Source organism: Schistocerca serialis, chromosome 2, assembly GCF_023864345.2.
Source record: "Schistocerca serialis cubense isolate TAMUIC-IGC-003099 chromosome 2, iqSchSeri2.2, whole genome shotgun sequence".
Classification (NCBI taxonomy): Eukaryota; Metazoa; Arthropoda; class Insecta; order Orthoptera; family Acrididae; genus Schistocerca; species Schistocerca serialis.
The window spans coordinates 564,746,474-564,758,521 of record NC_064639.1 but is presented as its reverse complement, the minus strand read 5'-3'; the positions used below and the strand labels follow the sequence as shown (position 1 = coordinate 564,758,521).

At 42.5% G+C, this 12,048-nt stretch overlaps 1 protein-coding gene across 1 annotated transcript in view; it reads right to left on the bottom strand.

Annotated features, from left to right (window-relative positions):
* Positions 1–12,048, bottom strand: part of LOC126456220 (transmembrane protease serine 9-like) — a 141,509-nt gene that overhangs the window by 17,376 nt on the left and 112,085 nt on the right. Inside the window, exon 8 of the mRNA XM_050091973.1 lies at positions 1,823–1,883. Coding sequence (XP_049947930.1) covers positions 1,823–1,883 — 61 coding nt within the window. The remainder of the gene's footprint in view (positions 1–1,822; positions 1,884–12,048) is intronic.

Sequence of the window (12,048 nt, the reverse complement as noted above, 5' to 3'; positions counted from 1 at the left end):
TTCAATAGTTCATTTTTCAACAATTTAATTTTCTGTAGGATGGCACACAAAAGTCTACAACTACCTGTGCGCGCTTCGGTCGGACACACCACTTTGTATGCATAGACACTCCTTTGAGGATTGATCGAGGACACGGTTTTCATCCACCGACGTTGCCACAGTTGAGAAGGTGCAGTACCAGAGGATATCGTGCCAGATCGGACTGGTGGGGACTGGCGAAAATATGGTTACTACCTGGACGCGTCAAATACACACATTGTGGCTCTGGCTCTGAGCACTATGGGACTTAACATCTGAGGTCATCAGTCCCCTAGAACTTAGAACTACTTAAACCTAACTAACCTAAGGACATCACACACATCCATGCCCGAGGCAGGATTCGAACCTGCGATCGTAGCGGTCGCGCTGTTCCAGACTGAAGCACCTAGAACCACTCGGCCACACCGGCCGGCATACACATTGTGCGAAAGATGAATATCACCTAATACACGAGGGTGTTTACAGAGCACTTGATACTACCGCTCTTTCAAATGCACTTGCTATATTTTTATAGGACAATGCCTGACAGCATATGTCGAAAAACGTGCAAGTCCACTGGCCATCAATAATTCTGTAGCCTACAAATTCCCTAAACATATTGGCCATCGAATATCTCTAGAATATGAGTGGTATTCTGTTCTAGTATGTGTAGGTGGAACGCAGTTTATGATTACTCGCACCGGAGGTAACGGAGAGACCGATGGAATTCACGAAGTGAATGGCGAGCCATAAACAAAGTCTAGAGTACAACAAAAGTCGTCGTAAGTCCAGGAAGCAATCAGAAACAAAAACGCAGTACAGGCAACGTCAAACACTCCACTAATCAACGGCAGGTCTCTGTAGCTTCAATGAACTAGCGAGAGATTGGCAAGTGTCGGGTCGAGTTATTTATCGGCACCGTCGCATCGGTGGTCGGGCCCATGTGAGATGCCCATCTCAACAGGGAATCTGACGCACTATAGAATACTAAAGTTGGTCATCAACTTATTGCTCACAGTCTACCTCGAACTACTGTCGACACTTGTGTGCTGCCATAAAAAGCTTACGAGGAGCGGTTCGCCAGGAACTATGCCGTGCTCCTTCATTTCAGTCCTCCGCGGCCTCTGGAAACACACGGGATTTTCACATCACTTACACAATGTAGTGGACTGTCATAAGAACAGTCGAAACCATTTGTCCTCTTCTTTCATGAAGAAAACATAACCTCCTGTGCATTTGAATTTTTCGTATCCAAGCATGCTGTCATCCCTAAAAGAGTCTGCCATCACATTTCTCGTTCTCCCTAAATGAACTGCTCTGCTCCCTCGTCGGTCATAGAATCGTGGGTATATAAGAGCCTGAATTTTTCCATGTACAGCAATCGGTAGGCCCATTCTTGTCTATCGAAAGGGTTATGATTACGTCAATATCCCCATGTGTTGGCCGACACGTTTTGCCAGCCAGAATTCATCAAATATGGCGCTGACCTCACAGCTATCATATTAAATCCACTGCCCCCCCCCCCCCCTCCCAAAGGGACGTATGAAGCTGGGTTATGTAAATAAAATTTACATATTACGTCACTAAATCTATAAGAATTCAACTTTTATTATGACTTTATCCCCTTCACAAATAACTTAAACGCAAAATAACCTCTTAATGAAACAGCATTTATCTGTATCAAAATTAATGCAAAATTTATGTTATGAGTATATCAGTTTCCGTTTCCTTACAGGGTACTAATTTTGACACCATTTTCGTGGTGATTTCTTGCTCTTTTGTGTGTATGTATTTTAAGACTTACATTGTTCGCGTTCCCACACATTCTCATCAATGTCGTACGCCGTGCGATGTACAGGCAGCTCCTAGAAGAAAATAAATATTTCACAGCATTAACACCGATGAGCATGAAAGAAGTGTAGCGTGATTTTAATCCGATAATGTCTCCATTTGGTGTAATCAGAATACTGAATTAGACATACGCTGTTAGAGTATGGCTAAATCAGTAAGGGCTTTCTGAAGTTTCACGTGCGACACAAGTGCTCTCTTTGGGGTTGTGCGGGATACAGACACCCCCATCCCCAAATGAAAAAAAGTTGCAGATCAGCGAACACCGCATGACGCTCCGGCATCTTGCTCAGACTGTGTGGCAGGTGGATCATCGTATTTTCCGAGATCGTTGGATAGGCCTAAGGAAGAGGTCCGACTTAGTTCATTACATGTTCCATAGATCATTTTATCGAATTTACGAGGAACGATTCAGTTTACAGGATATATATACATGATTAGCGTTAACATTAAAGAATACACTGTTTTTACGTTCTGCTCATGCCACTATAGTTAAAAACTAGTGTTTTTGTTTTTGCTTTTTTTCAGTTTTTTGAGAGAAAAGTTTAGTGAAAAAGTTGTCCAGGAGAAATGATTTTAGGTTAGATTTAAAACTTGCTTTTGTATCTTTCAGATATTTTGTGGTAGTGGACAAGCGATCAAAAATTTTTGTTGCTGCAATACGAGCTCCCTTTTAAGCCACTTACAGCGTTAATAATAAGCGTCATTTTTTCCCCTAATGTTGTAGATGTGGATATCACTATTACTCTGAAATGATGATGGATTGTTTATGATAATTCTCATTAGCAAATATATTTATTTTGATTGTGCAGTTAAAATTCCAAACTCCTTGGAGAAGAACCGTTACTGAGTAGAAATATGCAAAATATATCAAAAGACTGATTTGTTTGTTTCCGCCGGCCGATGTGGCCGAGCGGTTCTAGGCGCTTCAGTCTGGAACCGCTCGACCGCTACGGTCGCAGGTTCGAATCCTGCCTCGGGCATGAATGTGTATGATGTCCTTAGGTTGGTTAGGTTTAAGTAGTTCTAAGTTCTAGGGACTGATGACCTCAGCTGTTAAGTCCCATAGTGCTCAGAGCCATTTCAACCATTTTCATTTGTTTCCAAAAGTGAAAGAGCAAAAGTAGGCGAACTTAACTGTTTAAGAAGCTCAGTAATACGCTTCTACCAGTTCAAGCTTTCATCAATATATACAACCAAAAATGTGGAGCATTTAATCCTGTTAACTGACTTCTATTCATGTGCTACATAAGTTGTTGGTATGACTCTATTTGTTGTCTAAAAATGAATAGGTTGTGTTTTCTCAAAATTTAATTATATTCCATTTTCAGAGACCCTGTTAATAATTGTTCTACTGTTTCTCTCTGATGGGATTTATTATAATTAGTTGGAAGGTCATGTACAAGGTATTCAGCAACAGTCTTAAAAGCTTGTAAAGGTGTTGCAGGGTTGGTTTTGCTAAGAAATAATTGTTAAGAAAATTCGGTATGTTGCGCACTAATATTGAAGTTAGTCAATCAGGGCATTGGACGGGAAAATTCAAACGGCCCACCAGATACAGTTAGTGTCAATTGCTCTTATAACGTAGTCAGTAGCATATGAGACTGCTCAGCATCTGGCTCGAGTTCGATTCTTACTACCATCCCGTGTTCAGTTTTGGTATCGCTCTCTTGTCTGGTATTAGAAAACCAAGCGAAGAACATACGTAGAGACATGCCTTGGGCGGGCCATTTGAATCTCTGCACACTATGGCCTGATTGGCTAACTTCAATGCTAATTAACTCGAAAATGGCGTAGCGTATAGAATTTTTTCTTAACGATTATTTCTCAGCACACCCTCCCCGGTAACACACTAGCTTTTGAGACAGTTTCTGGCCATCCTGTATATAAGGAATAGGAGTGGACCAGGGATTGAGCACTATGGGACTCCCTTTCTGGTTGTTCTCCAGTCAAAAAACTTTTCCACCTCTCCAACATCATCTGAATTATTCAGCACAACTCTTTGCATTCTGTTTGTTTAGTTTTTTTCATACCAGCTGTCTGTAAAGACATCAGTTACATAAAACCTGAGTTTTTCTAAGTGTGTAATATCATTTATTCAATCAAACGCCTTGAAAAGTCCATAAGAAATGCCAACTGGCTATATTTTTGTAATATTTGGTGGGTGAATTTTTAAACAGTATTTTCAAGTGAATTACCTTTCTGGTGTCGAAACTGTGAAATGCTAAATGAATTGTTTCTGCTTGAATGTGAAACTAATACAGACCACATTACTTTTTCGAATATTTTCGAGACGATGTCAGTAAGGAAACCAGAGGACAATAGTCTTCCTTGTCGCCTTTCGTAAAAAGAGGTTTCATATTGCATATTTTAACCCATCTGGAAAAATTCCCTATGCCAGTGATGCATTACGTTTATCTCTTGTAAATATAAAGTGAATGTACTGTATGTGTGTATGTACAGAAACTTCTTCCAACCCCTAGACTGATTTCAACCAAATTTGAAACAGCAGGCCTCACAGTACCAGCACTGTAGGGTCTATAGCCTCCTAGCTCTAACAGGGAAAAAAGGTGTCTACCCATCCCTGCTCCAACAGATAAGATGCCCTGAATTACAGGTATGCCACATTGGTATAGTATTGGCCTGCCCTATCGACCAGCTTTGCCTGGTCAGGGGCAAGATACAGTTTTCCACTCGCACATACACACACTCCAGCGAGCAGGCTGTCCTGGATGAGAGGTATATTGTGTTGGAGTAGTATAAGACTGGATGAGGGGAGGAGGGCATGGACAGAGAGAAGGGTAGGGACAGAGAAAGAGGGATGAGGAGGAAGATAGAGAGTGGGGGAGGAGAAAAACAGAGAATGTGGAGGAGGGGAAGGTAGACACCACAGAGAGATGTGGAGGAGATAGAGAGAAGGGTGAGAAGGGGATGGAGGGGGAGATTAGAGAGAGGGGACAGAAGGGGAACAAGGCAAAGAAGGAGGAAGACAGAGGTTGGAGGATAAAGAGTACAGTGTAACTGAGGTAAAGGTGGAAGCTGAGAGGGGGAGGGGAGAGGTGTGGGCAATATGTCAAATACATATGTGGCTGAAGAAATGGGGAAAAGGGATAACTGAACATTACATGTGTCATATAGACTGGCTGGAGTGGTGGGTGTGTTATGTGGGAGTAGTATCGACCTGCCTTTTTACACCTGCTGTGCAGGGAAGCAATCATTGCAGGAGCAAGAAACAGTTTTTCTACCCTCAAATGTAGGCTGCCCAGCACAACAGAGAAGTTGGAGAAGTAATAACAGCCTCATTTATCGACCTCTTTTGGAGAGGCTACATGTTTGAATGGGCATGCCTGGGGGAAGGTTGAGATGAGGAGGAGGACAGGCAGAGAGAGGGGGGCAGGAGGAATGGATGTGGAGAGAGGGGGCAGTATGTGGAGTACAGAGAGGGTGGGCAAGAAGAGAAGGAGTGGTGGGATGAGGAGATGGTCTGAGATGTGGGAGGAGGAGGTGGACATATAGGGAGGTGACGAGGTGACGAGCAGAGACAGGGTAGGAGACGATGCACCACAGATGTGCTCATTACATATGTCATATAAGTACACAGGTAGCTATTACCGTAGTTTCTCATTCTCTGTGCTGCTGCCCTTACAAGAGCTGAAGTTCAGAGTAAAGCTGAAACTGGTTACCTGTTGAAGTCAGTTAAAACGTGACCAAGAGTGCGAATTACACAGTTTATTTTGATGTCAATGTTGTCTATTTGCTCCAGAAATCAAAGAGAGCTCATTTCAACTCACGCCTATGTTCATAAATTCTTCAAGACAACCTGTCCCTGTGGACAACAAGGAGTTTAGTGGTTATTTACTAGATCGATGTCTGGAAAAAATTACTATAGCCAGAAAGAATAATCTAATGAAAACATCCTCAGAAGATATTTAAAACAGTATGATTTAATTCACAACAATAGTCAAACACACAGGCACAGACATCTTGTGTGACTGGAATGGTCAGGTTACATTAAATACAGTCTATATAAAGCTGAGGAGTAGGAAGAGAAGCCAAGTGCCAGTTTGTCTCGCCGACGTTAAACCGCACAATGTCAACAAGTGAGTCAGTTTCAGGAGGGCAGAATGATCGATCCTCGAAAAATGTGTTCATCATGCTGTGACACATGGACTGTGGGGCTGGTCCCGGCGGAGGTTCGAGTCCTCCTTCGGGCATGGGTGTGTGTGATTGTCCTTAGGACAATTTAGGTTAAGTTGTGTGTAAGCTTAGGGACTGATGACCTTAGCAGTTAAGCCCCATAAGATTTTTCACACACATACTATGACACTTGGAATTGCATTGGACATGTGGCTACAACAGTGACACTTAAATGTGGTCAGTTAACGCAGTGACGAGGGGTCTATGTACCACACAGTGTGTAGTGGTAGTAGCAGTAGGAGTTTTATTTACCTGTATATCATTCCTGCGTTGATACTGGACTTGCATTATTTCATTTTAAAGGTCGACAAAAGTAACGTAATTCATATATTGAGACATTTACACACTTGCATGTCTAGTTTGACAATGATGGGACAGATAGTCAGCCACAAGTAGGAACCGTCAAGCATTTGCCATGGAGGAACTAAATCAGGATGGCCAGAAGAATGTTGGAACCTCCACCCTATGGAATACCACGTCAGTCACGCAGACAGTGCTACCTCGTTTGGTTTATCCCCAGTGTGCAATACTGTCTGCAAAGACGTTACTTAATAATGTGAAAGACTGGTGGTGCACTGTTCGTTAACTTCCCACTCCAAGTCGCTGCACACACCATACACTCGTTATTTCATAATGTAAAACTACTTACACTAGCAGTTGTTCTGAGGACCATTACCATGTTGTTTGGTCCCTGCTTTGTGCACCACGACTTCATATTTTCTGTCCTAAAAGACTGAATCAGTATGAGTAAGATGTTACGTTCAGAAAAAAACTACACAACGCTGTGACCACCATTTCATTTTCTGTGATGGTGTTGTTCACAGAGTTATCTCAATACTGGAACTTTGCAACGCTTGTAGACTAAGGTGTGTAGGAGGTTCGACGCTATCGTTTGTGGGATGATCTGGACTCACAAATGCTCCTTTGCAGGCCAGTCTAGATTAGGTGCAAGAAATTATTTTTCAGCCTCTGCACATAGGCTGACCTGCATGATGGGTGTGCTGCTGGAGTACTATTGGCCTACCTTATCAACCTGCTTTGATGGGTAGCCTGCATGACAGGGGCAAAAAACAGTATTTAAGTTATCAATGTGTAGGCTGTGATTCATGACAGGCATATTGATGGGGGGGGGGGGGGGGCAGGAGATGACGGGAAGAGCAATGGGGCAGGAAGAGAGAGAGGGGGGGAGGAGAGATGAATATGGACAGAGAGAGAGCGGAATGAGCAGATGGAGAGAGGGAGAGCGGACAAGGAGATGGACAGCCAGAGGGGGAGAAGGACAGAGAGAGAGGGAGGAGGATATTGACAGAGAAAGGAGAAAGGAATATATGGTCAGGGTGAGAGTATGGGCTCTTGGAGCATGTACAAGAGGATGAAGGGACAGAGAGACTGTGAAGGAGGAAATGGACAGATAGAGATGGGAGGAACGAGAGGACATAGAGAGGGGTGGAGGATGTGTTTTCAATACAAGTGTCAAACATGTAAACGAGCGAAGCTGTGGTGAAACAGCTTGTCTATATATAAAGCAGCATGTAGTTATATGTGTGTGTATTGTGTGTGCGTGTAAGTACATCTAGGATCACTCCCCAAACCCCAAAATCGATATCTACCAAATATGGCACACAAGCAGCAAATTTCACATCAGCACTGTGGAACCTACGTCCAGTATGAGTGGAGATATGGCAAAAAAAAGAAAAAAAACGTGTTTTTCGGGAAATGACAGTAGGCGAGCCTGCACGACCGGCAGGTTGTGTTGGGGTAGTATTGGCCTGTTTTACCAGCTTGCTTTTCAGGGGCTGCAAATGCAGATGGGCACGGCTAAAGGTTCAGATGGATCACGGAGGGGATGGACAGATATAGTAGGAAAGTGGAGATGGATAGGGATGGGAGTGAAAGAGATGGAGAGAGAGATAGAGAGAGAGAGAGAGAGAGAGAGAGAGAGAGAGAGAGAGAGAGAGAGAGAGAGAGAGTGTAGGAGTAGCGTCTCTGACTAGTAATCTAAACGTTCTGGGTCCTGGGTTCGAAACTAATCACTGCTTCATATTTGAATAAAAATAATCAGAAATGACGACGATGACTTCCCGTGTAAGACGGCGCGCTCGTTCTACCAACTGTCTTGTCAAAGAGGACTGAGGTGTGGATAGATGTTCGGAGATCTCTCTTGCCCTTGGGATGGGAAACTGCCCTATAACGCGGAAGAATCAGCAACTATCAAAGGTATGAGGATCCAGTAGGCTATGGAAACCACTGCAAAAAGACACATAATGTGTATCCACAGGATATGTGCCTTGTAATTGAATTGCCATGATGATCTCTCCAGTGACAAAACATACCGGACTAGTTCCGTACCCGGATCTCCCGACGGAACTGCTACGGGGGAGGCGACCATGAAAAAAAGACTAAATAACCAACGAAACGATAACGGTGTACTAGTGGAAGAGTGCAATGTCTTGAACGTGGCAGGGAAGGAAAAAAACCTGGAAAGGGAAATGCTAAGGCTCAGTCTAGACACAGTAGCGAAGTGAAATGGAAACAAAACGAGGATTCCTGGTCATACTAGTGTAGGGTAATATCAACAGCAGCAGAATATGGTATAACGAGAGAAGGATTCGTTATGAATGAAAAGGTTGGGCAAAGCGTGAGTTAGTGTGAACAAGTCAGTGATAGGGTTCTTCTCATCAGAATCGACAGCAAACAAACACCGACAAGATTGTTTCAGATACATATGCCGACCTCGCAAGCAGAAGATGAAGAGACAGAGAAAGTGATGAAGATATCTAATTGGTAATTCAGTACATGGAGGGAAATGAAAATCTATCATGTGTTTTTAGAATGCAGTCGCAGGGAAAGGAGTAGAAACGCGGGAATATAGGTTTGGCAGTAGGAACGAGAGAAGAGAAAGGTTAATTGAGTTCTACAATAAATATCAGTTACTAACAGCGAATACTCTGCGGAAGAGTCACAAGAGGAGGAGCTATACTTGGAAAAGGCCGGAAAGATTCCATTCAGATTACGTCATGGTCAGTAAGAGATTCCGAAGTCAGATATTGTATTGTAAGGCTGATCCAGGAGCGGATATACCTATAGACGTAGATCACAATTTACTTATAATAAAGAATAGGCTGAAGTTTAAGTGTCACAAAGAATCAATGGGCAAAGAAGTGGGAAACTGAAGTACCAAGGAGTTATAAGGCACGCTTGAAGTTCTCTGAGGCTATAGATCCTCCGATAATGAATAGCCCAGTAGACAGTGCAGCTGAAGAGGAATGGACATTTCTAAAAGGGGCAATCGCAAAAACTGGAAAGAAATACATGGGTACAACGAAGGCAATTACGAAGAAACCACGGATTACCAAATAAATACTGAAGTTGATCGATGATACAAGGAAGTACAAAAAGTTTAGGTAAATTCAAGAATACAGAAATGCTAGTGGCTTAGGAACGAGATAAATAGGAAGCCCAGGAAGCAATGGCGAAATGGCTCCATGAAAAATGTGAACAAATCGAAATAGAAATTATTGTCTGAAGGGCTGACTCGGTATTTTGAATAAAACAATACAATCTTCACCGAAATTAAAACAATGGCGGTAACATTAAGAGTGCAATGCGAATTTCACTGTTAAATGCAGAGGAGCGAGCGGATAGGTGGAAAAAGTACACTGAGGGTCTCAATGAGGGAAAGGCTTGTTTGATGACGTGATGAAGGAAGAAACAGAAGCCGACATACAAGAAATAGGGATTCAGTATTAGAATAAGAATTTAAAAGAGCTTTGAACGACTAAAGATCAAATAGCGCAGAAGGGATACATGACATTACATAAGAGTTTCTAAAACCGTTGGGGGAAGTGGCAACAACACGATAATCACGTTGGTGTGTAGAATGTATGAGTCAACGACATACCAACTGACTTTCTGAAAACATCATCCACACAATTCCGAAGATTGCAAGAGCTGAGACGTGAGAGAATTACCGTACGATAAGCTTAACAGTTCATGCTTCCGAGTTGCTGACAAGAATATCAAACTGGAGACAGGAAAAGAAAATCGAGAATGTGTTAAATGAAGATCAGATTGGCTTTAGGAAAGGTAAATGCACGTGAGAGGCAGTTCTGACGTTGCGTATGATAATGGGAGCATGATTAAGGAAAAATCAAGACACATTCATAGGCTTTGTCGACCTGGAGAAAGCGTCTGACAATGTAAAATGGTACAAGATGTTCCAAATTTGAGAAAAACTGTGGTAAGCAATAGAGAAAGACGGGTAATATACAATATGTACAAAAGCCAAGAGGGAACGATAAGAGTGGAAGACCAAGAAAGAAGTGGTCAGATTGAAGAGAGTTTAAGACAGGAATGTAGTTTTTGCCCCTACTGATGTCGGAAGTAAAAAAAAGGGTTCAAAGAGTCCAATAAAAGTTCATGGTAAAGGCGTATCAATGATAAAGTTCGCTGATGACATTACTGGCACCAGTGAAAGTGAAGAATTACAGTATCTGCTGAATGAAATGAACAGTGTAATCAATACAGAATATGGACTGAGAGTAAATCGAAAAAAGACGAAATTAATGAGATGTATCAAGACTCTTAACATCAGAATTGATGATTACGAAGCAGATGAAGTTAAGGAATTATCTAGTCCATGACGGACGGGGTAAGGGGAACGTCGAAAGCAGACTTACACTGGCAAAAAGGGCATTCCTGGACAATAGATTACTAGTATCATACATTAGCCTTAACTTCAGGAAGAATTTGCTGAGAATATACGTTTGGAGCATAGCATTGTACGGTAGTTAAACATGAACAGTTTGAAAATTAGAAGAGAAAAGAATCGAACCCTTGAGATGTGGCACTGCAGATGAATGTTGAAATTAATTTAGGTAAACTGATATGGTGGGGAATAATGAGGTTCTCCGCAGAATTGCCGGGAAAGTAATAAATGAAAAACACTGACAAGAAGAAGGGACAGGATGCTAGGACATGTGTTAAGACATCATGGAAGAACTTTCGTGGTACTCCCAGAGGACGTTCAGAGGGAGACAGATACTGGGATGTATCCAGCAAATAACTGAGGATGTAGATTGCAAGTGCTACTCTGAGTACTCTGAGATGAAGAGGTTGGCATAGGAGAGGAATATGTGGCACGCCGAAAAAAAAAAAAAAACTAGTACCTAGAGTCGCTGAGCAGGACAAGCGTCTTCAACTAGTAATCGAAACTTCCTGTATCTCGGATCTGAACCCAGTGAGTGTTAGATTCTGAGTAAAAGACATCAGCAATGGTGTACGTACTCATATAAGGAGTCGTTCTGCCAACGGCCTTGTCAAAGTGAACGGTGGTGCGGACAGTTTCCGGACATCCTCTTACTCTTTGGTTTGAAAATTGCCCCTAAAAGGCGAACGATTCAACAGTGATCAGCGGCATGAGGATACAAAACGCAGTGGAAACAATAGCGTTGAAGACAGACAGCGTATACCCACAGGAAATGTGGCCTGTAATTGAAAAAGTGTCATTAGGATCCCTCCATTGGCAAAAGATTCCGGATTAGTCCCCCATTCTGATCTCCGGGAGGGACCTAGCAAGAGGGAGATGTACATGAGAAAAAGAATGAACAACCAACGAAAGGGTAACGTTCTACGAGTCGGGGCGTGGACTATCAGAATCTAGATACGGCCAGTGAAGTGAAGTGAAGTGGAAAGAAGGTAAGGATTTCTGCTCAGACGAATATAGGATAATGTCAACAGACACCGGAAAATTATATAACTGGAATAGGATTCATCATAAATATCAAAGACGTAAAAACGACAGTGAACCAACATGAACAACAACAGTCCAGGTATACATGTGGATGTCACAAGCAGAAGACGAAGGGGGGTACCGAACAGGTATTTCCGTATGTAAAAAGAGATGATAATCTTATCATTATCGAGGCTTGGAATGCGGTTGCAGGGGAAGGAGTAGAAGAAAGATTTCGGGGATAATGTGGGCTT